Raw genomic sequence first — 27,568 nt, 5'->3', positions numbered from 1 at the left:
TGCCCTTTTAGAATTTGTTTTAGAAAAGAATGTCTTTTTGTTTGAAGATCAATTTTATGCACAAAAGGTTGATGTGGCAATGGGCACAGCTTGTGCCAACAGCTACGCCAACCTTGTGTTGGTACAATGGGAGAGAGACATATTATTTCAAGCTGGGGGCTTCTCTGAACATATCTTATGGTATGTAAGATTTGTTGATGATATGTTTTTTGTTGTGGAGGGGGTCAGTTGAGAGTCTCACACAGTTTATAGAGTTTCTACATCAGTCTACAGATTTTTTAAGAATTACTTTTAAATATTCTTTTGATGAAATTGAATTTCTTGATGTTAAGGTGAACAAAACTGATTTGACTAGCCTAGTAACTAGTATTTATAGGAAACCCACAAGAAAGAATAATCTGCTCCACAGAGATAACATGCATCCTAGGCATGTTACCCAAAATGTTAATGGGCAGGTGTACAGGGTCATGAGACTCCACAACAATGACGAACAGCTTGCTGAGGCCCTGGAGACCTTGAAAATGGATTTTCTAGATAGAGACTACAAAGAAGAAGATATTGACAGTTGTATTACTGATGCGTATAAAGAGAGGGGGGGAGCAGGCCTTATTACGCTGCTGCACCTAACACTGAAGCCATAGCTACAGAACAAAGGACAGGATTGATTAGATTTCCTCTCACATATTCTTCTGATGTTAGTAGTATATGTGATATTGTCAAAAGGAACTGGGGCATTTTGGATACTGTAGATGAATTAAGAAATGCCACAGATACTGTTCCACACTTTTCTTTTAAAAATAACAGATCCTTGAAAAGGCATCTGTGCTACAATACGTCTACTTTTAACAAGGTTTTACAGTCAGAGAGACATGGTACTTTTAAATGCAGGAAATGCACAGCCTGCAAGTGTATACACTCTAGTCCTACTTACATGCACCCTAATATGCACTTTAAAATAGACCCAAACTTTTATGCTGATTGCAGGACTAAGAACATTGTTTATTTTAGTTACTGCACTTTCTGCCATGCTTTTTATGTAGGCATGAGTAACAGACAACTCAAAGACAGGGTGCTGGAACATCAGAGAGACATTAGTAACAAGAGAGACACCAATGCCCTTGATAAACATATTATGTGCCATGGACAGGAACATAATTTTAAATTCCTTGTGCTAAAGATCATTCCTGAGAGTTTAAGAGGGGGAGATCTTAGGAATCACACAGAATCTGCAGAGCAAAAATGGATTCTGTCTCTTAATGCTGATAAAATACCAGGTCTTAATAAAGTTCTCTCTCTTAAGCCTATTTTAAAAGCTATACCTCTCAAACACTGAGTATAGCATTGTTTTTTTTACATATTTTATATATATATTTTTTATCTTTTTTTATATGTTTCATTTGCCTGCTTTCTTGCTGACATTTTTCTCTTAGATAATTGATGCTTTTATCACTGCTTTAATTGACTAATTTAACTTATGGTATTTAACTGCATTTGTTATAGTTTAGAACAGTCTGATGAAGCGGTGAAAGCGCTTACTCTCTTTTGTGTGCATTAAAGTTTATTGTTTTACCTTCAGCTGTGTTAGCATCGGTACTTTTTGTTTTTCTTAGTAGTTACTTGTTACTGTACTGATCTATTTTTATTCTCAGCATACTTTTTACACTTTTGGATCTCTTGGTTGAGAATAAAGCATGGCAGAAGGCAATGATGCTGAAATGACTTTTAATCCTGCCAGGAAAGCTTCTTCTGTCAACAAAGTGGCTAGTGATCACCTTAACATTATGGAAATTGTATCAAACACCCCCCTTGTTACTGACCTTACCTTGACTTCTACAGATGATTTGGATATAGACAAGACTTACCCACTTTTCATGAACAAATTTAAAGAACTGGAAAATAAGCTTTATACATTTAAATGGCTGCAATGGCAGCAATTTCATCTGGAAGCATCTTTAAAGCATAAGGTTGTACCCAGGGGCCTAAGAATTCTCAATATGCCTAGCTATGGTAATGTATATACAGACCTGCTGATGAAATGGCAGTCATTTAACTTGCAAGCAAGCTCTGGCAACTTGGAACTTCTTATGGAATTATTTCTTCCAGAAGAGAAAGAACTGCAATGTGAGATCTCAGTTCTGCAGGATGAAATTTACAGTTCCTTTCCTGCTGATATTATGGGGGACAAACTTGATAACCTCTATGACAACATCCTGGCTTATGAGAAAAGGTTGTTACAGTCTACTAAAATAAAGAAATTGCAATGCAACATCAAGGATTTTACTACTGGAGCGTTTTTTTGCATGGGGTAGAAGTAACTTATGGCATTTAACTGCATTTGTTACTAGTTTAGAACAGTCTGATGAAGCGGTGAGAGCACACCGTGAAAGCGCTTACTCTCTTTTGTGCGCATTAAAGTTTATTGTTTTACCTTCAGCTGTGTTAGCTTCGGTACTTTTTTGTTTTTCTAAGGACCTCTCTGGTAGCCTGTTATACCTGCTGGGCGGGATGCCCAATAAAAGCCTTGCATGCAGGGGCAGTGGATGGGAAAACGGAATGTAGCAACCTCTGGATGTAAGCTCTCTTAACCTCTCAAAGTGCATGATGACCTGCCATGCTGTGGGGTGTGCAGACAGAGAGCCCCGGACTGCCTCCAGAGTGGGTTCAGGCACCTAGGCAGCGAGACATTTCCCCTGTGGTACATTTGACTGGGGACAAATGGCTGAAATGACATTCAGCTGCAGAGAAATATGTCTGTTTGCAAATTCCCTGTGGGCAAAGAGAAGAATGTGTTGTCATACCTATAACTTCAATAACCAAATGCACAGGGGGAAAATAAACAGCCATATTTCTCTGCAGCTGAATGTCACTTCAGCCATGTGTCCCGAGCCAAAATGTATCGCAGGGAAATGTCTCGCTGCCTAGGTGCCTGAACCCCTCCAGAGTATAGCAGTTGGGCAAATATTCAGAGATACTGCTGCCTGTTGTCTGAGAATAGTCCATGCTATCCCTGGTTCTGTGGACCTCCTCTGCCACTAGGCCGACATCCAAAAAGAGGCTACCTCTGCCCATAGGAAAGTCAATCTGCTGATGTTTAGACTTTCAGAACTAAAGTGAACGAAGCCCATTTTGGTTCCTACTATAAAACTTTGTTAGGCTTTGAACTTTACTCAGACGGAAAATAACATCTTGTCATTGCTCACACTTCTGCATCCTTTCCTTTACAGAAGGTCCAAAGAGACTGACGGAATAATCGTGAAAGATGCCATGAAACTGTAAAGTCACACAAGTGCAGTCAAGCATGGCTCCTTACAGCAATGCCCAAGCCAGCTGCCCTGGCTGCTCCATCTAGTGCATTATGCATGAAGAAGTTACAAATGATTGGCATTGTACATATGGTTGTTTCTAATTGTTTACAAATGTCCAATGTCAGTGGATTCTTCAGAGTAGCTTGGACTTGCAGAGCCAAATACCTCCGGAATCTATCTGTACGAGTGGTGTAATTCACAGCCCTCAACACAAAGGTGCACAAAGTGTACACCTGCTTCCCTAGCCTATCCATCACCCTGGAGACTCTAATAAATGAGTGGATACAATGAGAATTTTTCAGATAATTCTCTTTTCATAGCCACTGCCATAATAATGGAATCCACTGCAGAGGGTCTAGCCCAAAACTGGCAATCTTTAGGGGGTCTGAGTATTTTATCAGGCTTGCTGGGAACTGTCTGACAACTGTCTGGTTCCTGCCATGACCCCCAAGCTGCTAGATCTACAAGCTTATTGGCTGGGGGACCACCCTGGATGTAGAGGGTGTCAAACCATAAGCCTTCATTAGAGTGTGTGTGTGTGTGTCCTGTAGGCCAAGCTCCCTTTTAGCACATGACCTCTAGGATATTGCCAAAAAAGGCATTCTCTGGAGGTGACAGTGAGGAGCCCGCTTGATCCTTAGAGTCTGAATCAGAGGAGAGAGTCTAGGTGCTTCTTTCTGTCTTTCTGCAAGTCCCCTTTTTGTGCGGCAGGGATGGCCTCATCTAACTCCTCTTAAAGATGGTTACTGCCCCCCCCCCCCCCCAAAAAAAAAAAAGCTTCCATTAACACAGTAAAATTATTCGCTTAGCGGTTCCCAAGACTATTTCACCTTACTCAGGCCTACATTCACATCGCTTTAAAGATCATGGCTAGTAAAATCGTAATTGTTTGCATATTGCAAGCCTCACTAAACAGTTACAGGCTCAACTTGACCTTGCTGAAACTTAATTGTATAGAGACACTGTATTTAACTTGGCATCTATGTAACTGCATAGGGTGTGTGAAGAATACAATGTGTAGGCTAATCTGCTTTCTTTTACTCTTTCTGAACTACACTTTATGCGATAAACATGTTGATCCCAATTCTATATTTTAAAAACATGAGTGCCTAACTTTGTATCATATGCAATTTAAATATACTGTAATGCCTAATTTAAATGTTTTCTGAGCCCAGGTCATGTCTGAAAAGGCCAATAGGCCAGTTTCTCGTGGTAAATAAATAAGTAAATAAAATGCTATAAAGGGCCTTAATAAGACCAAGATACGCCACATGCACTGCATGCCTACCATCTACATCCTCCGAAACCCTTTTAAAGAAGTTTATCAGATTAAACAGATATGTTCTACCTTTTACAAAGCCATAAAGTTCTGTAAATAAGAACTGGAAACAGTTGCACATCTTATTGCTGGGTATGATACACTCATGGTGAAGGGCCTATATACTGAAAGGCTCAATAAAGTGGCAAGACTGTTGGACAGCGGACTGTTGAAACACTACAAAACAGAAGTAAATAAGTAACACTGTAAACATGAACCACAAAGTATTATAGTGAATAACATGCATGCTACAGAGCATGGGTGAGGTGATGACATGCTGCCTGTAACTTACTCCCCAAACATTTTCTTTGATTTTCAGGGAAGACAGTAGCATTAGATGACAGCTGTAAGATCCATCTCTGTACAGTGGGGTACAGCGAGTGCAGTTTCCAAACAGAGCAAGGCAATAACCTTCTTTGAGAGGTTCATGCGAACAGAAACTGGGATTAAGTAAAATAGTCAGTTTCAGTCTTCAAAAATCCATGGAGAAGACTATCCATATTAGGAGGTCCCTGATTCAACTTTACGTAGATATCTGCACAGTGCATTTACAGAAACTGAATATGAACCAAACAGTCGACAGCTGTGGTTAGGATGCTCAAAGATGAGTAGCTACTTGGTGACAAGACTCTCTTTATAGTGTCATAACATATGCTGTATATGTACAGGTCAGCAAACTCAGTATTATGGAGGTGAGGGGAAACAGGAAGGTGTTGAGAAATGAAAAAAAAATAGCTAGTCCATGTTACTCCAAAACCTTTTATAGGTCAGTGAAGTGAAGATAATGCTGTTAGACATTTTTTTAATTAACATAATAACTGCCACGACATACCTCTCCAAATACAGATTTGTCAGAAGCCATCCTTATTTTATGATACCTGTGGTCATCTGCATCGTAATGAGACTGACTGATTTGACATGTCTTTTCCTTATAAGAGCTATATTACTTAAAACACTAAAGAAAACAGAAGTAAATTGGGCTACTCTGCCTAGTCTACTAAGACCCTAATGTAGGACAGGACAGTTTGTGAACAATATGATTAGAAGAGGGTCACATTTTTTCCAAATTACTCAAGAAATAGAATCTCTGCCTCTTGTTAATTTTAGTATGATTCCATACTATGAAAACTGGCAAGTAATCATCCACTGATTGCATCGTAACTCTAGCCAATTATTTTATTAGATTGAATGCATTACTTGTGCTACTGAGGAGAAGCACTCATCAGGACACCGTCAAAGTTCTGTTTCAACCAGAGTTTTCTTCCACTCTGGTCATAAAGCAGCTGTCCATGTAACTGAGCTGACACAGCTGGAAAGATGGGTAGCTATCAACAAATCAAAAGACAAGTTCTGAATTAACAATCACTGACAACCACTGAAGAGCTTTAAATATATGTACATATGTATGTATGTATGTACATATTCTATAACCAAGCCACTGAAAGAGTCTTATCTTGGCGATCCTTATGCTAATTAAGATGGACTTGCATTGCATGCAATATAAAATACGAGATTCAGACAGGAAACAGATGAGGTCATCTCTATTCAGTTGTGCAGTTCCACCTGCTGCACTGTGACGTTTTTCAGCTTTTGGGAATAAAGTACCCAGGACAAATTAATAGAGGTAAATTCTATTGGTTTTATTTCTCATCTTATCACATCTGGCTGCTCCCCTACTGTAGAAGTAATGCATGTGATTTAATGCAATATCTGGAATCAACTAGCAGCCAGTCATGTATTCCAACACTTGCCGATAAGTACATCATTCTTTCAAGCTTCTCTAGAGGTGTGCAAGGCAAACCTACAGTAGGACTGTGAAAAGTAGGTGCCATCAGACAATCAAAATCGAGCGTGTTTGGTTATTTTTACCACACATATGAGACAAGGGATGGGATACAACCATAAAGGTTTGCCACACTCTACATGCGTCTTAGCAAAAGATGTCAGACTGCAGTTGCAAAAGATGTCTATGGTGTAATAGTTCTGGGGTAGGTGCTAATGTTCTACAACTGAAAGCGGGATATAACACGTATAAAACTAAAAGGACAGTTTGACTCAAATAATGTTTCTAAAATTACCTGATTATCCAGTCAATATCGTTGTTGGCGATGGTAACAACTATGTCAGGAACATTGTACGGTGTGTCTGTGTGGCTCTCCATGGTAGCTCTGGAAAAAGGAAAAAAAAAATGGTTCCTCACTGCTTAACAAACTATTCAGCATCATCCCCACCCCTACCCATACTGCTCAACCTCTTAAGCACAAGAGATCTGGACAAAGCCTAAAATTATGGGGGGCAAAAATAGGGAAGGGACAGACTTTAAATATTGCTCTTATAAACTTAGAAAGTTGCTAGAACAGGATTTGCGTTAGCATGCATTTTCTGAAGGATATAAACTCTGAAGCACAAATGTACAGCATTATTTAGTAACTTCAATCCATAGTGATTTACCAAAAAATCACAAATTTTATGAGGAACACACCAAAAATATTAGGCAAAAATCTGGACAGTTGAAAGGTATTCCCCCCTTTGCTAGTTCAAGTGTATTGTTACAATTCTACATCTGTGTTTTTCAGTTAGTTTCTGTCTATACTCCTGATGTTAAAGCAGCAAATGCTTTGATAACAAAAATAATGACATTTTTGTTGTATTTATTTATTTATTTTTTTTACAGCTGACTCAGTTTTACCTTATGATCACAACCACATAACGATTAGCCATGATTTACATAGACATACAAAGTATTATGGGTAATCAAAAGCACCATACTTCTTTAGAAAACATCTACTTATTTATATTATGGTTTCACTAGTACATCATCAAATGTGTTAACATTTCAAGAACGGGTGTTCCACCTGTGAAAAATAGTTGACAAATTGTCTTACTACGAATCAAGACTCCATTAATGCTGCAGCTGTCATAGAAAATGGTAGCTTATACAATAATGTAGATAGTGAGGGACTGTGGGTATAGTCTTTTATGATGTCATGTCAGGAATTTTCAATTTCAAAAAAATGTTTAAGGGGAGGTGCTTATGAATAAAATTGTGAAAATAGCATGCTATTTTCCTCAAACACTAAAATTTGGTACGGAAAATGGGAATGAGATTACTCCCCTCACTAAGGGTTGGTTATTTACATTTAAGAAAGTGTGACAGTACACTTTAAACTTCTGGAAGGGAGACCTGTGTCACTACCATTTATGTCCAAGAGACTGCTAGCTTAAAATGCAGATATGAATTCATTTTAATAACATGTTAAATAAAGGGTGAGGGCAGAATTTGATTAAAATAAAATTAACAATTTAAAATAAGTGAATAGAACCCCCCCCCCCAAAAAAAAAGAGAGTCACCTACCTCATGGCATTCTTCAGTAACTCTGGAAGGATGTAGTCCAAGGGCATAGTGATAAAAGGGAAACGGGCTGCCACATGCCCATTGATTCGCACCCTTGGAGCATTCCCATATTTGTGTTCACACAAGCGCCTAGTGGACAGAAAATGAAAACCCAACAACATTTTGAATGCAGAAACACATTATTCAGCTGTTTAATATGCTACTCATTATATTTTAGATTATGTTTTACTACTACAGAAATTCAAGAAAAGATTTATTGGTGTTAGTACCTCACTACTACCGATGTACTCCTATCATAGACATAAAAACTTTGCATTTACATTTTCAACCAAATTCTGTGCATTTGGGTCACAAATGTGATTACAGGAATTAAGTTTTTTTAAGAAAAAGTCTAAATACAAAATGCAGGGGCAAAAGGAAAAGAAAACCATAAAATACAAGTCAGCTAAAATGTGTCATTCAAATGTTTTGCACAAATCCAAAATATGTCAAGTCAAGAAAAACAGTATATAACAACCTATGCAAGCTAATGCATCTAGGATGCTACAAATCATGACAGTAGCCAAGGTTCACACCATGGTACTTTCAGATCCCACCACTGCCCCCAAAATGTCCCACCACCAAAGACCATATTTGTGTTTGTATAATACTCCAGCAACTGAAACATTACTAGATACATGAGATAGAATGCAAATAATACTATATGTTAGTGATTTGCATACTGCATACCATAATCAATGTGCATTTGTATTCTGAGAGACTGTAAAGGCCTGTTTAAGTATCTTATTTGATGGTCTGCATTAATGGCATTTCTGCTGTTTATGGCTTTAGGAAGTTGGAATCCAATTTATGTATAGTCTCATGAGCAGTTTTGTGGTTCCTATGGTCATTTTTTTAAACAGATCATTTACTTGAAGTGTTTTAGTATTTCAGTGAGGTTTACATTAGGAGTTGTTAGATTTTATTTTAGACAGCCAGGTTCATTTTGCTGCTAATGCTTTTCTGAATGGTTAGTTATAGTGAGCGTATTATTTTAACCAATACAGGTCGCCACACAGCGCAACATAAAAAAATAACCAAGAAAGGTCACACTGATCTGCATAACACATCTAGGGACCAACAAACCAAAAGATTATTAATTGAAGATTAAAGACAGTTGAGTGATTTCTTTGGTAAATTATTTCATCAGAACTAACCAACAAATGAAATAAAAGCAATTTATATAAAATCAGCTAATACATGACTAGTCAATACAGTCCAAAATACACTAACAAGATGTAATGTATCATTGGTAAGTGAGGATAAAACATTAACAAACATTTAAAATTATAAACTAAACAGTAAGTTAAAACCTCAATAATTCAAAGCTATACTCAATTCATAGATCCCAGGGACCCCTCAAGGATTCAAGGGTATCTCCTCTAAGACAGTAAAATGAAAGTCGTGTACTTATACCAATATATCAGTGTTGTCTTGTTCTGTACAGCTCATTAGACAGGTAATCAGTTCTGACCTCGGTACTTTTTTCAAAAGTTTGGAGCCAGAGTTCTGAATTCTCTCCTACCCACAATTCCCTCTGGTACCTAAATTACCTCAGATTGACTATGCCTGCTTGTACCTAGTACTTCACATATAGATACAATATAAACTTATCAAACTATACAGCTGGGCATAAAACATGAATAATAGCTCCAGACTGTCAATAAGACAATTCTTGACCAGGTCCATTTGATACGCTGAAGGTCATAAAGGACAATTTAGGATAGGGGACAGAGGCAGGGAATGTTGCGCCGGGTGGATCAAGACAACACAGATCTAGCATTATAAGTACATAACTTTTGTATCAGATACTGTATTTTCCATCTGACTCAACAGATGGGACAGAGTCCCAAGCTACTGGCAGCCTCATGGAAAGATATTCTGAAGTATGGTGGAGCCAAAAAGATGTACAAGGATCTAGTTTGTACATCTGGGTTGCAATGTGACACAAAAGAATGAACTGTAGACCAAGCAGAAGCAGCACATATCTCATCTACAGGTACTCTAGCGAAGTAAGCAGTGGAGGTAATCAATGCTCGAGCTGAGCAAGCCTCGTGTTTGCTTGGTAAGACTAATCCCATTTCTCTATAAATACAGGAGACGCAATTGGAAAGCCACCTGAACAAAGTAATTTCAGAAACTCCTAGACCTAATTTGGCCTTTGAAAAAGAAAATGTTGGTCTGACTTTGTCTTTTGGGCAATGTAGGCTAAATCTGAGTTGAATATATACTTATTTGATGGATGTTCATTTCCCTTTGTTGGAAAAAATTGGGAAGAAAACTGATGGGTCAATTGTTTGGTTAAGTTTAGTTTCAGAGGCCACTTTAAGGAGAAAATGAGGATTAGTTTGCAAGGCTACCTTATCATTATGAGAGACAAGGTAAGGAGGTCTGCAAGACAAAGCTTGCAAATCTGAGATCCTTTTAGATGAGCTACCTGATATTAGTAAAATAGTTTTCCAAGTAAGGAATTCCAATTCTGCTGAGGATGCTGGTTCAAAGGGAGACCTAGTTAATACCTGAAGCAAGACAGTAATATCCCATGGAGGAACTGGATCCCTGACTGGAGGGCTGAGAAGGAAGGTTTTCTTTGGAAATCTTCAAAAAAGTAATGGAAGATTGGTTTTGGCCAATGCGAAAACTGGATATGGTTGATAACTGTACTTTGATGGTCAACAAACTAGCACCCTTCTGAAACAAACCCGCTAAGAAGTCTAAGATGGATGGTAATGAAGATGAGAAAGGGTCCAAACCTTTGAAAGAAGCCCCTATGACAAACCTTTTCCATTTGCCTTTAAGATAAATGTTCCTAGTGTTAGATTTTTGTGAGGCCAACATATGCATGACTGGAGAAGATAGCCTGGGGTCTCTGGCCACCATTAGTACTGTAGAAACCATGCAGTCAATCTCAGGGTTTTTACGACCTGGTGAAGCTGACAGTATGGGTGAAGTGGACATGGATCCAGCATCCACTGAGGGTATTTTTCGAGAACGCCAGAGAAAGGGGATCTAAACCTGCCAGGGCCAAAAGGGTGCAATGAGAATTACCATTCCCTTGCACCTCGTGGGTTTTTGAAGAAGCTTGGTTACCAAGTGAAAAGACGAGAAGGTGAATAAGAGAGCCAGGGGCCAATTGTGAACAAGAAGATCTGTTGGTAACAGTCCCTGTGGTGAAATCAAGGCAAAGTAGCTGCTGCATTTGCTGTTTAGATGGGGGTGGGGGGGTGGAAAAAGATTGCAGTAATGCTGGCCCCAGTGACTGAAAATAGTTTTTGTCACTGACTCATTGAGGGACCACTTGTAAGGTAGAAAAACAGAACTGATCAGTTTGTTTGCCAGAACACTGGAAGTCCCCAGGATGTGCAAAAGTGTTGGGAAGACACTGTCCACTGCCATATTCTCATGGCTTTCCAGTACAAGGGCTAAGGACGGGTTCCTCCTTGCTTGTTGATATATCAGACCACTGCCGTGTTGTCTGTCTGGATGGGTGTCACATCCTCGGGAAGGGAGTCCTGAAATGCTTGCAACACTAGTAGGAATGCCCTCATTGCCAAGATGTTAATTTGAAGAATGGCCTTTGTTATCGACCACGTGCCTTGAACCACCTTCCCTTCATAATGCCACCTGCCCCAGAAGTGTCCGTGGTCACAGTGGCTATCATGGGTGGTAGGATGAATTTGAGGAACCACTAACTATTTAACAGAAAGTGTCCACTGCAGAACTTTCATGTAAAATCTTGCTTGAGGTATTAGTGTGATACATGCAGCCATACAGCCCAGTAGCCATAAGACTAATCCTGCTTCAGACAATTCAGTCTCTGAAGTTATATGATGTAGAGAACACTGATGTATTCTGGCAATTTGAGTAGTTACGTCCAGGTGGTACCCCTTATGATCTCTATCTTCTGTGCTGGTGTCAACTGGCTTTTGACTAAAATGACTAATTCCCAAATACTGGGCTACTTGCAGCAAAAAACTCCCTGCACTGAATAAGCAGATCCATGGCGAATCCAGTGAGGGGCCAGTCGTCTAAACAGAGGAACACATGGAACACTTACAGCCTCAGCTATGAATTGAAAACGACTGTCTCCCAGCCAAAAACTTGAACTTCCTGGACTGCCTTGCAAGTTTGATATGATAGGTATCTTAGAGGTCGATTGAGCAAATTGGACTGAACTGTGACCACTGGGAACTTTGTTTCACAATTTAATGTGATAACCTTAGGTCCAAAATTGGCCTGAGGACCCATTTTTTCACAACCAAAAAGATCTCTGAACAGACTCCAGATCATCACTGGTCTGGTGGGACCTCCAAAACAGCTCGTTTTTCTAGTAGGATTGCTACCTCTGCTGCTGCCAAATCCCTCTGACTGACTGGAAAGTACAGTTGTGCAAAATCTTACCATAACAGTAGATGTCCTTCTCTTCACTGTTGGGATCTCCTGCCAAGGAGAGCCCAATGTCTGACCTTTATACCAAAGCCTTTAATTCTTACAAACGTCAATCACATGTATGCTCCCCGTACAAGGCATAAAGATGACATACAGAGACACACACACACAAAACCGAAAAAGCCCCAGAAGGAACAGAATGCATTTTCAGACAAGAGTAACATGTGCATCCAGGAGGAGAAAAAAGAAAGAAACTGACCAGTCCCTCAGCCAGGAGAGCAAGAAAAGTACATGACAAAAGGCAGAACTGGGAGGGGAGATGGGTTAGGAGGGAGGGAACTAGAACTGTTGTAGTGAAGAGAAGGACATCTACTACTATGGTAAGAATTTACACAACTGTATTATGTCCTTCATATCACTGTTGCAGTATTCTTTACCCAGGCTCAAGAAGAAGCCTGAGAGGAGGAAGATAGACAAAAGCCCTCTATAAACACATGCACGATAGCCCTGGCAAAGCCTGCCCTGGCCCTGGAAATAACATCCCATTTGTAATGCTTAGTGAAAAGTATGAACAGAGGATCAAGTAGCAGCCTTGAGGTTGGAGCTGGTATCCAGACCCTTGAAAAAAGAACCAGAGGATGCAACTTGCCATAGTAGAATGTACCTTTACAGACATGGAAAGACATTTTCCATGAATGGCCTTAGAAGTCCAGAAGGATATGGTTTGCTTAGAGACAACAAAAAAACAAAGTTCTGGGATGCCCTTGCATAGGGAGCATACATGTGACATACGGATGTCTGTAAGAACTGATAACTTTAGCATAGTGGCCGAATGTTGGGCTATCCTATCCTTGGCACGAGAACCTTTAGGTAAAGAATACTGCAGCAGTGATAAGGAGGGGCATCACCTGGGATTCTCTCTCTCTTTTTTTGAGGGAAAGTAAAGGGAATAATATAACCTCTGGTGATTATTCAATGCACACATGTATCCTGAGTGAGGACACATCAGGCATGAGGGTGCAGGGATAAGCACCCCTGAATGCCTTCAGTGTGTGGCAGCCAAGCAAGCATTCACGAACACTGAAGGGCTTCTCAGTAAAAGGGCCATGATACCCTTGATGCTGTGGTCTGCCACTGCCCAAGGCAATGTCTATTAAAGTTATCCCCCACCCTGCCCCAGGGAGTGGGATGTTGGGGGGGGGGGGTATGTCAGCAGAAGCATCCTAGCCAAAACCCTTTAACTTTTGAAACCATAGCTTTTTTCGTCCCTTTTAGTTCTGGGAAAAGGTCCGTTGTGGAGGTTGAAAAACATATGTCAAATGCAGACAAGGTCTTGCCATCCTGTTTACTTCTGGTTAAGTTTCTCTAACCTTAGGCCCAAAGAGTGTTGAGCTATCAAAGGAAGTATAAATGAAAGACGTCTTGAAGCCTTTCATGAAACAGCAAAAGTGCATCCAGGCATGTTGACCAAATGCAATGCTAGTGCTTGCTGCCCCTGCCATGGCATCAGCTGCGTTGGAGAGCAGATGCATAGACATGGTCATACATTGTAAGATCGATACCCGCGATTCCACCAATTTTTGCATGTCAGCAGGCATATTACCAGAGAGGGAGCCTGACAGTTCTTTAGTCAGACCCCTCTGGAAATATGTCAAGTAATTCAGCTTGCTGGAATACAAGTCATATGGGTCAAGTAATTCAGCTTGCCGGAATACAAATCAGTTTCCCAAATCCATACAGTGCCCTAGATTCCCCATTAGGTGGATGGACAGATGTGCTCTCCTCCCACAGCTCCCTTTTGGTGGCTGCCAGAACCATCCTGGTATCTACAGGGAGGATCCTTGCTCCAATGAGAGTTATTCATAGGTGCAACTAAAATTTTGGCCGGTTTCCATGGAATAGTCTCCACAACACCGGGGTCCTTCTAGGCTCACTGAGAAACCAAGTCTGCCAGCTCATCAGAGGGTAGGGACCATCTAAGAGGTAAATGAACCAGCCGAGGAATACAGACTCTTCCTGGAAGAGGGCTTTGGTGGACCAACCCCCTCTCTGTTTCATCAGTTCTAGAACAACCCCAAAGGGGATGTCTTCCAGAGGGTATCTTGGGAATCCTTCTCCTTCCTCAAAATTGGTATCTTCAGTGATAGACTGTGTGTGAATCAAACTGCCTTCTACTGTAGGCCGATTTACTATGGTCCTCCCCATGGGGAGTTCTGAGAAAGGGCTGGAATCGGAAGGGGAACTCACCAGGCGAGACCCCTTTAGGCTTAGACAGGCTGACTGCCCCTGTTGGGCAGGATGTGTGGAAACGGCCACAGAATCCAAATGGGGTTGAAAAGGAACACAGTGAGAAAGAGACACATTTTCCCCTCTGTTCCTGGACAGGACCTATTTAAAGCCTTGAAAGCTGAAGCTGAGGTCAAGACTGTGCCTCCAGACCCAAAGTCGGGGAAAGAACATCCCCCACTCCAATCTGACTTGGCACTGAGAAAGACATCAGAGCCAAACTATCCGCAGCTGAAGCACCCAGCTGCAGGGATGGCTTTGAAAATCTCAAGAGTTGAGCCATACTCCTGAGCCTCAGCTCTGGCATCCATTCCAATACAATGGACTCAATAGGGTTAGACAAAAGGTCAAAGTTAAAACAGCTTCAACAAAGGCGCCCTGTGGGGATGAGTCTGTATTGTGAGCATAAAATCTGAAGGTCATATTGGTACAGGAGAAATGATTGCCAGGGTAACAGGGACCATGACCAGAGTTACCAGTGGAATAGGCACCAGGAGGACCCCCAAATGGATCAGGGTCCAATGAAATGCCTGTATCATCCTGTTGATGTCTGCTTCCGAAAGGCTTCTCGATGATCAAAAAGACCTGAGGGTTGGGGAATGGATATAATGGATAGAAAAATCTCCCCATAGATGGCTCCCATATAGCCTTTGGCTATGGAATCTTCGGTGCTAGGCCTGATTTTTTATTTATTTTATTTATCTGCAGTTGGTTTACCAGGATAGTCCATTGGGCCAAGATGAACCCGTTTTCAATGGAGTCCCGGGGAGAAAAGCTCCAAAAACAAGCAAGGTTACAATAGGTTTTAGATTACAATTTTTTACAAATGTTACAGACTAGAGCAAAACATTACAAATAGTACAGACTAGTGAAAAAACATTACAGATGATACAGACTAGTAAAAAAGGAACATTACAGTATAATACTGAGAAGCCATTACATCTTAGGAAGCTTGCACTTAAGAGGTGCATTCTAACACATTCTTTGTAAATAGCTTAGTAAGTACAAGGGAAGGATGTATGAGCTAGGAGAGAAAGTAAAATGAAATTGCCAGTGTAAATTATGTGGGGTGGGAGCAGGAGCATTCCCACTGGGATACTAGATGTGAGTGAAGAGATTTTTTGAATATAAAGTGGCTTAGAGGTGGCACGAATGGATGGTGGTAGAGAGTTCCAGAGACGTGCTAGACCATAGGATAGGAGATTTTTTACCTGGGGGACGAGTTGGTTTATACAATTCTGTTAGGTTTTGGTTGTTAGACCTTAGTAGTCTGTCAGGTAGGTGCATTTTAAAGGCAAAGGAAAGGGAGGGACAGAGGGAGGGGTTGAAAATGAGCTTATGTGCAAGAGTAAGTTGAGTGTAGGTGAGATGATTGGATAGTTCTAGCCATTTTAGTTTGTGGAGAGAAGAACAGTGGTGGGTGGAGGACTTATGGCTGGTAGCGAACTTGGCAATTTTGTTGTAGCAAGAGGAAAGTTGTGTTTTAAGGGAATATTGTAGGTTAATTAGGAGTCGGGCTCCATAGAGAAGGGAGGGGATAAGAAATGAGGTAGAGAGAGTGATTTTAGTGAAGGGTGTGAGAACGATTTTGTCGGTACAGCATGCCTAGATTTTGATGGGGTTTTTTTTATATTTAGTTGAAGGTGGGAATTGAATTTAAGCTGTCAATTTGGGCCCCTAGTAATTTGGCCTCTAACACCAATTCCAGAGATGTGTTGTTATGGCTAGTGATAGAGAATGTGTTTATATTGAAAGAGGTAACTTTACAGGGAGTAAATACCACTCATTTGGGTTTAGAGGCATTAAGTGCTAGGTGATTTTTTTTTCATCCATTGGTAAGTGGTAGAAAATGCATCTTGTGTAAGCTTTAGGAGTGTAGGGATGGATGTGGCAAAACAGATAATAGTTGAATCATCTGCGTATTGGATGATATTTGAGAAAGGGATAGAATTGCGCAAGTCATTTATAAATATATTAAACAGGAGGGGACCCAGTATGGAACCTTGGGGAACTCCAGTTGGGGTATTAAGGAATGAGGAGGTGACCTTTTTCCATTTTACTGCTTGATATCTATTGGATAAGTAGCTGGGGAACCAGTTCAGAGAGGAAGGTGATAGGTTAAGCTTAGAGAGTTTAGTTATAAGTAGGTTGTGAGAGATAGTGTCAAAGGCCTTAGAGAGGTCAAGTAGGAGGGTAGAAACAATGTGACTGGAGTCCCGGGCTTTATTTACAGTTACTAGGAAGGAGAGGAGGGCTGTCATAGTGCTGTGACCAGGTCTAAATCCATGTTGTGTGGGAGTTAGTAGGTGATTGTCTAAGAGATGTGGAAGGAGTTGTAGATGGATACACTTTTCTAGGAGTTTAGAGATGTGAGACAGGATAGCGATGGGACGGAAATTAGCAATATTGTTATTATTGCCACCTTTATGTAAAGGTATGATAAAAGCCTTTTTCCACATTTGGGGTACTATGCTTTCTTGGATAGAGTGGTTGATTAGAATGCTGATGGGGTTGGCATTGGCTTCAGCAGCTATGCTAAGAAAGTATGAAGGAATGTTATCTGGAGCATTAGAGCATGGCTTCAGTTTCTGAAGGAGTTTTTTTTTATGGTAGATGTGGGTATAGGTTTTAATGAGAAAAGTGGGGAATGAGAAGAGGGGGTATTTGAAGGTGGTGATGATGGAGAAGAAATGAGAGTAGTAGTAGAAGTGGAGGGTAGAGTGTTAGTAGAGGAGTATGAGGGTGAAGTAGAGAGTGCAGTGATGTTAGTGAATGATGAGGTTAGTTTGGAAATAGAATCAATGAAAAAAGAGTTAAATTGTGTAGCCAAATCTATGTCAGGAGCACTGGCGTCTGGGCTGGGGTTGTCTGTTTTGCTGGGATTAAGAAGGGTAGAGATTCCTTTCCAGAATTTCTGGGGGTTTGTTTTATTGTTGTTTTGGAGTATGGAGAAGTAATTTTGTCGATCAGTGATGTTGAGCTTTTTTACTTTATTTCTAAGTGTTTTGTATTCATTACGGATGGGGGAGTCCTATTTTTCTGATAATGTTCCCAAATTGTATCTCTGTGTCGCATGGTTGCTAGTGTGTTTTTGGTTAGCCAAGGGGCAGTTTTGATTTTTATTCTTTTTGTTCTTAAGGGAGTATGGTAGTCTAGGAGGTTTAAGAACTTAAGATCTTGACCTCAGATGGGCCTGACGAATCTTGGCTTTTCTTTTTTGCTTTTCTTTCTCCCTTACCTTCTATTTACTCCACACTTTTTTCCCGCTCACTCCTCTCATACCCTTGTATTTCTTAGGGGGAGGAAAGGTAGCTTCAGATGTACCAGGTGCCAAAACATCCTCATGGGCAGGAAGAAGGTCCTTTACCACAAACTTGTTTTGGTGATCTGCAAGTGTCAGCGAGTGCCCTGGCCCTGAAAAAGGCACAGACCCTGCAGTCTATCTCTAGATGAGCTATCCATAAACAGTAAATGAAAAGTGCATGGGGTCCTGTGGTGGGTTTTTGTGCCCACAGGGACTGCATCTTTCAAAGTCAGTGGCCTTGTCCACCACATCTATTCAGCTAAGACACAACAAGATAACAACTGATCCACTAAACAAAACTAGTGAGGAACAAATACCAAAGAAAAGGCAAATTCTAGCAACAATTCATGACTACAGAGGTATCTAAACTATAAGTTTTTTTTTTTGTAGACTGGATAAGGAAGGTAGGAAAGACACAACTCCAGAAAAAGTTAAAAAGACATGTAAACAACTATGACAAAGTAATGGTAAAACCCTCTAGAAATAGCAAAGGATACGATTAGAATAAGAATAGTAGCAAAAAAAAAAAAAAAAAAAAAAGAAAAGCATGTATCCAACCAAATGAATGCAGAGAGTCCTCAAATAAGTGTCTTGATAGATCAAGCAGTAAACAAGATCTGAGGTAACCCAAGAACAAGAGGCCATTGTGGGTAAGGGAGGAGCCACAGTTGTGGATCAAATCTCTTGAAAAAAGTGAATCTCTTGAAAAAAACACCAACAATGGATGTGATGACCCAGTTTTTGAGTTAGAAAACACATCAGATCAAAAAGGTTTTTATGCTATGGGCAGTTACAAGTGTTTAAATATGGCATTTTCATCTGGCAAATTAAATTACATGCAAAAGTAGCCCTCCCCAGCTTAAATGAAAGCATTTACATAAGCAGAGCTTTAAAACTGTGAGCAACTAAATTGTAGTTTAACTTACTATTTATAATTTTCTTGTACACATTTACTGCTAACATATTTGTTACCTTCCTCTGACCCCAACAAAAGTGGCCCTACCTTGCCTGACAAGTCCATCCCAACAGGCACAGAGTATGTGACTATCCTACAGTATTTGGTGGTTGCTAGACCAAGAGGTAGGGGATAGGGGAGGAACAACAAGTAGCCACACCAGAGACAAAACTAGAGTCTGCATGGCTCAAAAGAGGGAGAGTGAGTTTTTCCAATACAAAATTAAGGTCCCAGGCAGGGGTGGGAGCCCTCCTGGGTGGTCTTAAGTTTTTGGCCCCTCTGAGATGCTGTTTTAGTGGAGGATGAGAGAAGAGGGGAAGTTCTGTGCTGTAATGAGCTGAAATGGCTGAGGCATGGATTTTTATGGAAGAAAAGGACAGACCCTTGTGAAGCATCTCAGTTAGATATTGTAAAATCTGAGGAATATTGGGCACTGTTGTGCTTATCCCTTGTGACCGATTCCAGGCACAGAATCTTTTCTATTTGTGAGCATAAGATTTTCTGGTACTAGGCCTTCTTGCCTCCAAAATGACATCCATCACAGGTTTGCTGAGGGATGCAAAGGGAGAAATTAGGTGATTAGCCACGCTGCATGATTCAAAGTTTGGAGCTGAGTGTCCAGAATTTGGTTGTTCTGCTGAGACAGATGCCACAGTGGAAGTTGTGACACATTGCACAGGAGTGGGTACCAATGTTGGCGAGGCCAGTCTGGAGCAATCAAAATAACTTTTGGCTTGACCTGTTTGACTTTTAGTAGAACTTTGGAGAGCAGAGGCAGAGGGGGGAAAGGCATAGACTAATAGGTTTTCCCAGCGGAATGATAGCGCATCCACTGTCAAGGCTTTTTTGAGATGAGTTCTTGTACAGAATTTGTCCAACTGATAGTTCTGGGGTGAGGCAAAAAGATCTATGTCTGGACTCCCCCATTTGCATGCCAACATGTTGAAAATCTGTGGTTCCAGTTTCCATTCGTGTGGGTCCATGAGATTTCTGCTTAGTCCGTCTGCCAGAGTATTCAGCTTTCCTGGCAGGAATTGAGCTTGTAGTTGAATTTGATAGGTCAAGGCCGTGTTCCACAATGCCATGGCTAGTCTGCAAAGGGGGTAGGAGTGTGTACCCCCCCTGCTTGTTTATGTACCACATAACTGTGGTGTTGTCTGTCTTTATCATTAATTGTCCTGGATGAAGGTAGTCCTTAAAGGCTGTCAGTGCATTCTGTACAGCTAGCATCTCTTTTTGGTTGATATGAAGGTGCATTTGATTTGGGCTCCATTTGCCCTGAATGCATTTCCCTGCCAGATGAACTCCCTCAAGCATAGTCTGATGCGTCTGTAGTTAGGGTTTGGGCGGCAGGGGGTGGAATGAATGGCAGTCCCTTGTTTTGGTGGCAGGCCTCTGCCCACCATAGGAACTCTAGTTGCAGGCAAGGTATGATAGGAATCATTGTTTCCAGGCTGTGACAATGCTGACTCCATAAACTTTAAGTACCACTGAAGTTTCCTCATATGCAGTCTTACATATGGAATTAGAAGAATGCAGGGGGCCATGAACCCCAAGGCTTGCAGAACTTGTCTTGCAGATAGCAAGGTTTTGTGGCCACCTGTTTGAAGTAAGTCACCAAATGAATTTGCTTTTCTGGCGTAAGGTAAGCCATCTCTTCTCGTTTCGTTTATGGTGTACCCTAGACAAGTTATAACCCTTTTTACAAATGCCAGATGTTTTTGAAAAATGGCCCTGTTTTCTGCCTGAATTAGACAATCATCCAGGTATGGATATATTTGAATATTTCTTTGCCTGCAAAATGCAATTACTGGAGCCAGGCACTTTGTGAAGACCCTGGGCGCAGTAGATAAGCCAAAGGGCAGTGCAGAGAACTTGTAATGCAAATAGCCTGCTTTGAAGCGGAGGTATCTTCTGCAAGATTCCTGATTGGGATATGCAGGTAAGCCTCTTAAATCTAGAGTTAGCAACCAAGCATCTTTGCCTAGCATAGGAAGTAACTGTTGAAGAGTCAGCATCTTGAATTTTGGAATGTCCAGAAATGTGTTTAGAGTAGATGAGTCCAGAATTGGACGCCATGATTTGTCTTTTCTGGGTACCAGGAAAAATCTTGAATAGAAACCTTGTCCCTTTTCCTCTTCTGGGACTGGTTGAGTGGCTCCCATGTTCATGAGAGACAGTACTTGTTTCTGGGCCTCTGCCCACTGATTTAGGGGCAGGTCTGGCCATCCGTTTGTGATTGGCAATGTGTGGAAATGAAATCTGTATCCCTGGGATACTGTATTTAAAACCCATTTGTCCTGGGTTATAAGTTGCCAGTTTCTTACATGAAGTGCCAGTTTTCCCCCCAAAGGGGCGGCTGAAAGGTAAGTGCTTAGTAAGTGTAGAGGGAAGTTATTGAGACTACTTACCATAGGGAGGTGCCTTGGTGTTTCCAGATTTGGAGGAGGAGGCACCCCATTGTTTTGATCTAAAAGTCCCCTGTGACTGAAACCTGGAGCCTTTGGGATGTCTGGGTTTGACTTGAGTGGCTCTTGAAGGAACTGGGAAGGACCAGTTCTTAGTAGCCCAGTGCCTACTAAGTCTTGGCGGTTGCACTTGTAAGAAATCTTTCACAGTTTGCATAGATTTAGCTTTATCTTCCATCTTTTTTAAAACTTCTTCAGCTTTATTACCAAAGAGATGGTCCTGTTGCAAAGGAGCATCCAACAATTTTGCTTTAACGTGATCAGGCACAGTTTGCTCTTTGAGCTAAGCATGCCTTCTTAGCACAGAGCCAGTTACAGAAGCCCTACGAGAGGCCTCCAAAGAATCAAAACCACATTGCAAAGTATGTTTTCCAACTTGTTCAGCTGAATGCAATAAATCCTGTAAATCTTTATTTTCCACACAGTCAGAAATTTACATAATTTTCTGTTTAAGCAGTCCCATGATATGCTGCTGGTATTTAAGCATATGAAATTGACAGTTTAAAGCCCTGATTGCCAAGGTTGCAGAAGTGTAAACCTTTTTACCCCATCTATCCAGCACCCTGGAATCTCTATCAGAAGGGGTAGGGATTTTTAGCAGTAGAGAACTTAATGCCCTTGGGACCCTGAGAAATGGTTTCAGGATCTGCAGTAGGATTTTTGAAAAGGAATTTGTGGGAGTCAGGAACCCTGTAGTATCTGTCTGGCTTACAAGGAGCTGGAGGCAGAGAACCAGGAGCCATACTAGATTCTGAAAAAACATCATCAACAATGTCTAGGACAGGAGGTATAGCCAAAGGCCTATGTTGAGGAAGAAGAAGAAAATCCCTAAGTCTCTTTTTAGATTCAGAGAAATCCTGACTTTCCCAGTGGAAATGTTCCCGTAAGGTATGTAAAGTTTCCCCAAAAGAAAAATCCCCAGGGGGAGAAGCAGAAGGAATGGAATCTTCTGCATCAGAGTCCTCATAAGTAGGTATAGACAAATCCTGTTCATTAGAAGTCAGAAGAAATAGAATCCTGTTCAGAAGATTCATAATCAATGTCATGCCTAGGCCTCTTAGAAGGGAGTGGGGGGTTGGCTACCCCTGATCAGAGTAATTAAATCTTCAGCCATTTTGATCATTTGTTTTTTAGGCATAGGGGCCTGCACATGTGGCTCAGGCGTCGGTTTTTTAGACATAGATTTACATTTTGGCCTTAGTTTTGAAGATGGTGTCAGTTGAATATACAAATCTGTAGGCCTGAAAACACCCTCAGAAGCCAGTGCCTGCACATCGGTTCCAGACCCATCTAAGGTAGAGACATCCGCGGGTTCCATAACTGAAGCATTTCGTGGCATACCAGACTCTGAATGGGTCTCAGGCATGCGAATCAGAAGTAGTGGGTATCAGGGGCTGTGAAAGCGCCTCACTGAGTACCGGTGAACTGGCTACTGGCTTAGGAGAAGCATCGTCGTCAGTTTTGGACCTCAACGGTCTGTCTCTGTCTTTTTCTTTGCATTTTTTAGGCATTCCGGTAGTCGGATTGCTAACCGATGACATTTCTAGATAATTAAAGCGTGATCCAAAATATTTAGAAGCAAAAATATACCGACGTTTAATAGTGCGTTGATTAAATTTAGCACAAAACCGACAGCAAGGCACACTGTGGTCATGGCCTAGGCAAGGAATACAGTACAAATGAAAATCCTTATGAGGTATTTGCTTCCCACAAGTAATGCAATTAACAACTTTTACTGACAACGGTAAGGAGCAAGAAAAAGTTTCCCCAATGGGGTACTTAGCTTTTTAGTTGAAGACTTTGGTTCTGAAACTCGAAAACGAAAATTTCAGCAGTCGGCCGACCGGCACTTGCGAACTGCTTCTGCTTCAGGCACCGCGCGGCAAGAAAGACTGATGTAACGGCGTCGGCTGCATGTTTTACACCCCTGACGACCTGACGTCATGGAAGAAGGGACAGCAACCGACGCAGGACCCAAGGCTTTGTTAATTAGGCCGACTGAGGACAACCTGCCAGCAGATTACCCAAATGTAATGACTGCAACAGTGAAACATGAAGAACATCAGAACGTTAGCAAAATGTAAGAAACAGAACAAGTGATTCAGAGGTATGTAAACCACTAATAGTCCCCTACAAGTACAGTATCCTGTCCGAAACGCACAATGCAGAAAATAAAAACAAAAATTTCAGTCAGCAATGACAATTTTCCTCACAGAAAGTTCACATAAGCTTTACATAAGCACTTCCTTATAAATGCTCTGACAAGTACATCTACCATATGCTTCCAAGCTAAACGCAAACAATTCTGACACAGAAAGAAAATAAGTTTTCTTCATAAAATAATTAAGTAGTGAAGAGGATTCCCCCCAGTAGGCTGACTGATCTGCCCAGCCTTCTAGGATTGCTAGCCAGCCAACAGTTTCATGGGGCCCATCGAAAGTGCATTCTCTTCACCAGTAAGAAAGCTATGAAGAGTTTCACCAGCCATAATTTTGTAGGGACTCCTGACAGCTCCTGGCATGTGGAAGGCACCCAAATCTTTGTAAAGCTGGCTGGTTGCAGTGGGTAGACCCATACAGCCTAGGTCACAACAATGGTGATCAATATATCAAACATCTATAAATATACACTACCAAATAGAAATCATTGTGATGTATGAAACATACCTATATATTACAGAGGCAATACCTATGAAGAGGGACAATTCTAAGGGGGAAATTTTACTATATCTTAAAGATTACATGACTTGCTATTTAAATTATCAGACAGATGATTTTAAAATGTAAGGGACAGAACAAGTGTTTCAGAGGTAAGTAAATCAGTTTTGGTGAGTTTTCTCATTTCAACACTTATGTCAGATTTATATGCTTGGATGAAATCACAAATTATGATTAGTATGCATTTACTGTTGAGATGTACTCTGTACTTTTATCTACAAAGTACTTTGTATTGTTGGGCTTTTTTACTTCTTATTTGGCAGGATGGTAGCGTCCTTTCTTTTTCTTAATTGAAGTTGTGAAGGTGAGTCAGCTTGGTTTACATTGCTAGTCTGCACTTATTTGTCATTTTACGTGACATTTTATAGTATTTATTACTTGAAATGCATTTTAAGTGCCTTCTACTGCTAAAATACTACATGAATGTTAGAACAAAGTCTCCTGTTAAGTTACAGTTTGGTTCTCATACAAACTGCGATGCTACTGAGCTATTTTTCCCTTTACTTTTTAATATTAAAGCAGATTATGTGAGCAGTATACTGGTTTTCCAGTATACTCCATAGTGGCGGAGGCTTATGCTTATCGAAACTGCACGTTCTTCTGTTTTTCATTCTTGTTATGGTAATCGGGTCTGAACACTCCATGACAAGCACAGACATCAAGTAACTGGCTGACTGCACACACACATATATATCTGTATACAATTGTGTGTTTGTTTATTACATATACATAAATACGTATACGTAAAAAAGAAGTTATGTACTCACCATAACGTTCCATGTGAGTTGTTCATCTCACCTTCATTCTTACAGATGGGTTCGGTGCCAATCCTTGGCTCTGAGTCAGCCTACTACAAAGCTCGAGGTTTACAGACAGCTCAAGGCCAAGTCCCTATACCATGATGCACCTAGAGTTACCTCAGATCTTATTTGCTGCGTATAATAATACCATGTGCCATTCTTATCATTCTTTATGAGGAAACCCATAGAAAGATTGAGCAACCAGGATAAAACTAGCATCTTGGTCCTGGAAAAACCCTGGAAGGGTTAGGAGGGTGGGAAGCAAGAATGAAGGCGAGATGAACAACTCACATGGAACATTATGGTGAGTACATAACTTCTTTATGTGAAGTTCTTCTACCTCGTTCATTCTTACAGATGGGTAGCGTCCCAAGCATCATCTTTCTCGGGTGGCTCACGGGAGTATGTTTTTCAGAACAGTAGACCCAAAGGAGGCCCTGTCAACTTTATAATGAGTGATAAAGGTATGACGTCTTGACCAACTGGGTGCTGCACAAACGTCTATAGGAAGCCTAGCAGAAAAAGCAGAACAACTGGATACTGCTCTGGTAGAATGAGCCTTAATTTTGTGCTGTAAGGGCATATTGGCAGCTGAATAAGCAAATGAGATACAGTCAGATAACCATTTAGACAGTGTTGTTTTTGCCACTGGCATACCTTTTCTGGAATCTGAAAAGGAAATGAAAAGCTGTTCTGATTTTCTGAACTCTCTTGTTCTATCCAAGTAAAATCTGAGCTGTCTATGAACATCAAACTTGTGCAGCATATACTCTAAATTGTTGGTGTGATTGGGAAAGAACACTGGCAAATCTATGATCTGGTTAAGATTAGATTCAGTACAAACTTTGGGTAAAAATGAAGGATTTGTTCGCAGAGACACTCTGTCAGCATGAAAAATCAAATAAGGAGGCTTTATGGACAAGGCCTGTAGCTCTGACACTCTACGAGCAGATGTGATGGCTACTAGTAAGATAGTCTTCCATGACAAGTATTTTAGATCACATGAGGAAGGTGGTTCGAAAGGTGGAAGAATAATACGTGAAAGCATAACATTTAAATTCCATGGGGTATAAGGGGATTTCACAGGTGGTCTGAGATGAAAGGTCCCTTTGAGAAAGGCTTTAGATAGCTTGTAAGACATTATGTTTAATCCTTCAAAGCCAAGGTGAAAATTAGAGATAGCGGCAAGTTGTACCCAAACTGTTGCTGCTGCAGCTCCTTTATTGAGCAGCATAGTCAAAAACTCTAATATGGAGGAAATAGGGGCTTGGTAGGGATCAATGTCATTTTGAGAAGCCCATATAGAAAATCTTCATTTGCTAAGGTATAACTTCCTAGTAGAGGACTTATGAGAAGATAGCAATATATGTTGCATTTAATTCGAGAGGTTATGGAACCTGGCTATGTTGTGAATTGGAGCAGCCATCACGGACTGAAGAGAAGGATGAAGAGCCCCCGATGAATGCGTCAAAAGATCTGGAACTGGGTCCAGAATCCAAGGCTCTTCCAACAGATGAAATCGAAGGAAAGGGAATCAAATCTGACAAGGCCAACGAGGGGCTATTAGAATGATGGTCCTTCCCATGGCTTTTGCTTTCTGCAATACTTTGGGAATCAACAGAATTGGTGGGAATGCATATACGAGACCAAGAGGCCAATCGTGTACGAGTGCGTCCCTTGGGGCTTCTCCCAGAGGGGGAATCAGGGCAAAGTAGCTTCTGCATTTTGTGTTCATGTGGTTGGCAAAAGGTCACAGCAAGGCTGGCCCCACCTGCAGAAAATTCTCTCCTCTATCTCTTTCTTGAGGGACCACTTGTGAGGCAACAAAATTGCCCTGCTCAGTTTGTCTGCTATCACGTTGGATTTCCCTGGGATGTGCGTTGCTAACAGAAAGCGCTGGGTGGATGTAGCCCACTGCCTTACTCTTAGGGACTCGCAACAAAGGTGATAGGACCTGGTTCTTCCTTGCTTGTTCAAGTACCAGACCACCTACATGTTGTCCATCTGAATCGCAATTCTTCCGCGAGGAAGAGAGTCCTGGAAGTACTGCAATGCCAAAAGTACTGCTCTCATCTTTAGGACATTGATATGCAGATGTGTCTCTTGTTCGGTTCATGTGCCTTGGGCTGTTCTTTCCTGAAAATGCCCCCCCACCCTATTAGGGAAACGTCCGTGGTCTCTATGGCCGCTAGTGGGGGTAGGACAAAAGGACAATCTATCATTACATGAAGAGAGGTCAACCACCACTGAAGACCCTTTTTGCATGTGTTTGTAATCATTATGAGATGAAACATTGGGAGCTCGTGGTAAAACCACTGAGTGAATAACAACCATTGCAGAATCTGCATGTGCATGCTACCCAACGGTACCACTAGTACTGCAGCTGCCATCATGCCTAACAATTTTTGCGCTTCTGATGCTGGAGACTTGTCTTTGGATATGATATTGTGGACCTGCTGACGAAGTAATAACACTCTTTCTGCTGGAAGTCTCAAAGTGGTGCTGGTGGTGTCCGATTCTGCTCCGATATAAACTATATGTTGGGATGGCGACAAGGCAGACTTTTCTGAATTTATTGTAATGCCCAGGTGACTGTAAAGAATAAGAGTAGTGTCCCTGGCTTGTATTCGCT

At 41.1% G+C, this 27,568-nt stretch overlaps 1 protein-coding gene across 2 annotated transcripts in view; it reads right to left on the bottom strand.

Annotated features, from left to right (window-relative positions):
• The window catches only part of LOC122813834 (3-methyl-2-oxobutanoate dehydrogenase [lipoamide] kinase, mitochondrial-like), a 455,066-nt gene that overhangs the window by 64,043 nt on the left and 363,455 nt on the right, over positions 1-27,568 (bottom strand). For both annotated transcript variants that reach the window (XM_044086365.1, XM_044086364.1), the window contains 2 exons: positions 7,979-8,107; positions 6,702-6,791 (listed from right to left, as the gene is read on the bottom strand). In XM_044086365.1, the coding sequence (XP_043942300.1) occupies positions 6,702-6,791; positions 7,979-8,107 (219 nt within the window). The remainder of the gene's footprint in view (positions 1-6,701; positions 6,792-7,978; positions 8,108-27,568) is intronic.

The sequence above is a fragment of the Protopterus annectens genome, chromosome 10.part0 (genome assembly GCF_019279795.1).
Source record: "Protopterus annectens isolate FY-2018-M chromosome 10.part0, PAN1.0, whole genome shotgun sequence".
NCBI lineage: Eukaryota > Metazoa > Chordata > Ceratodontiformes > Protopteridae > Protopterus > Protopterus annectens.
Note: the sequence above shows the minus strand (reverse complement) of the source record. Positions and strands in the feature narration are given on the sequence as shown.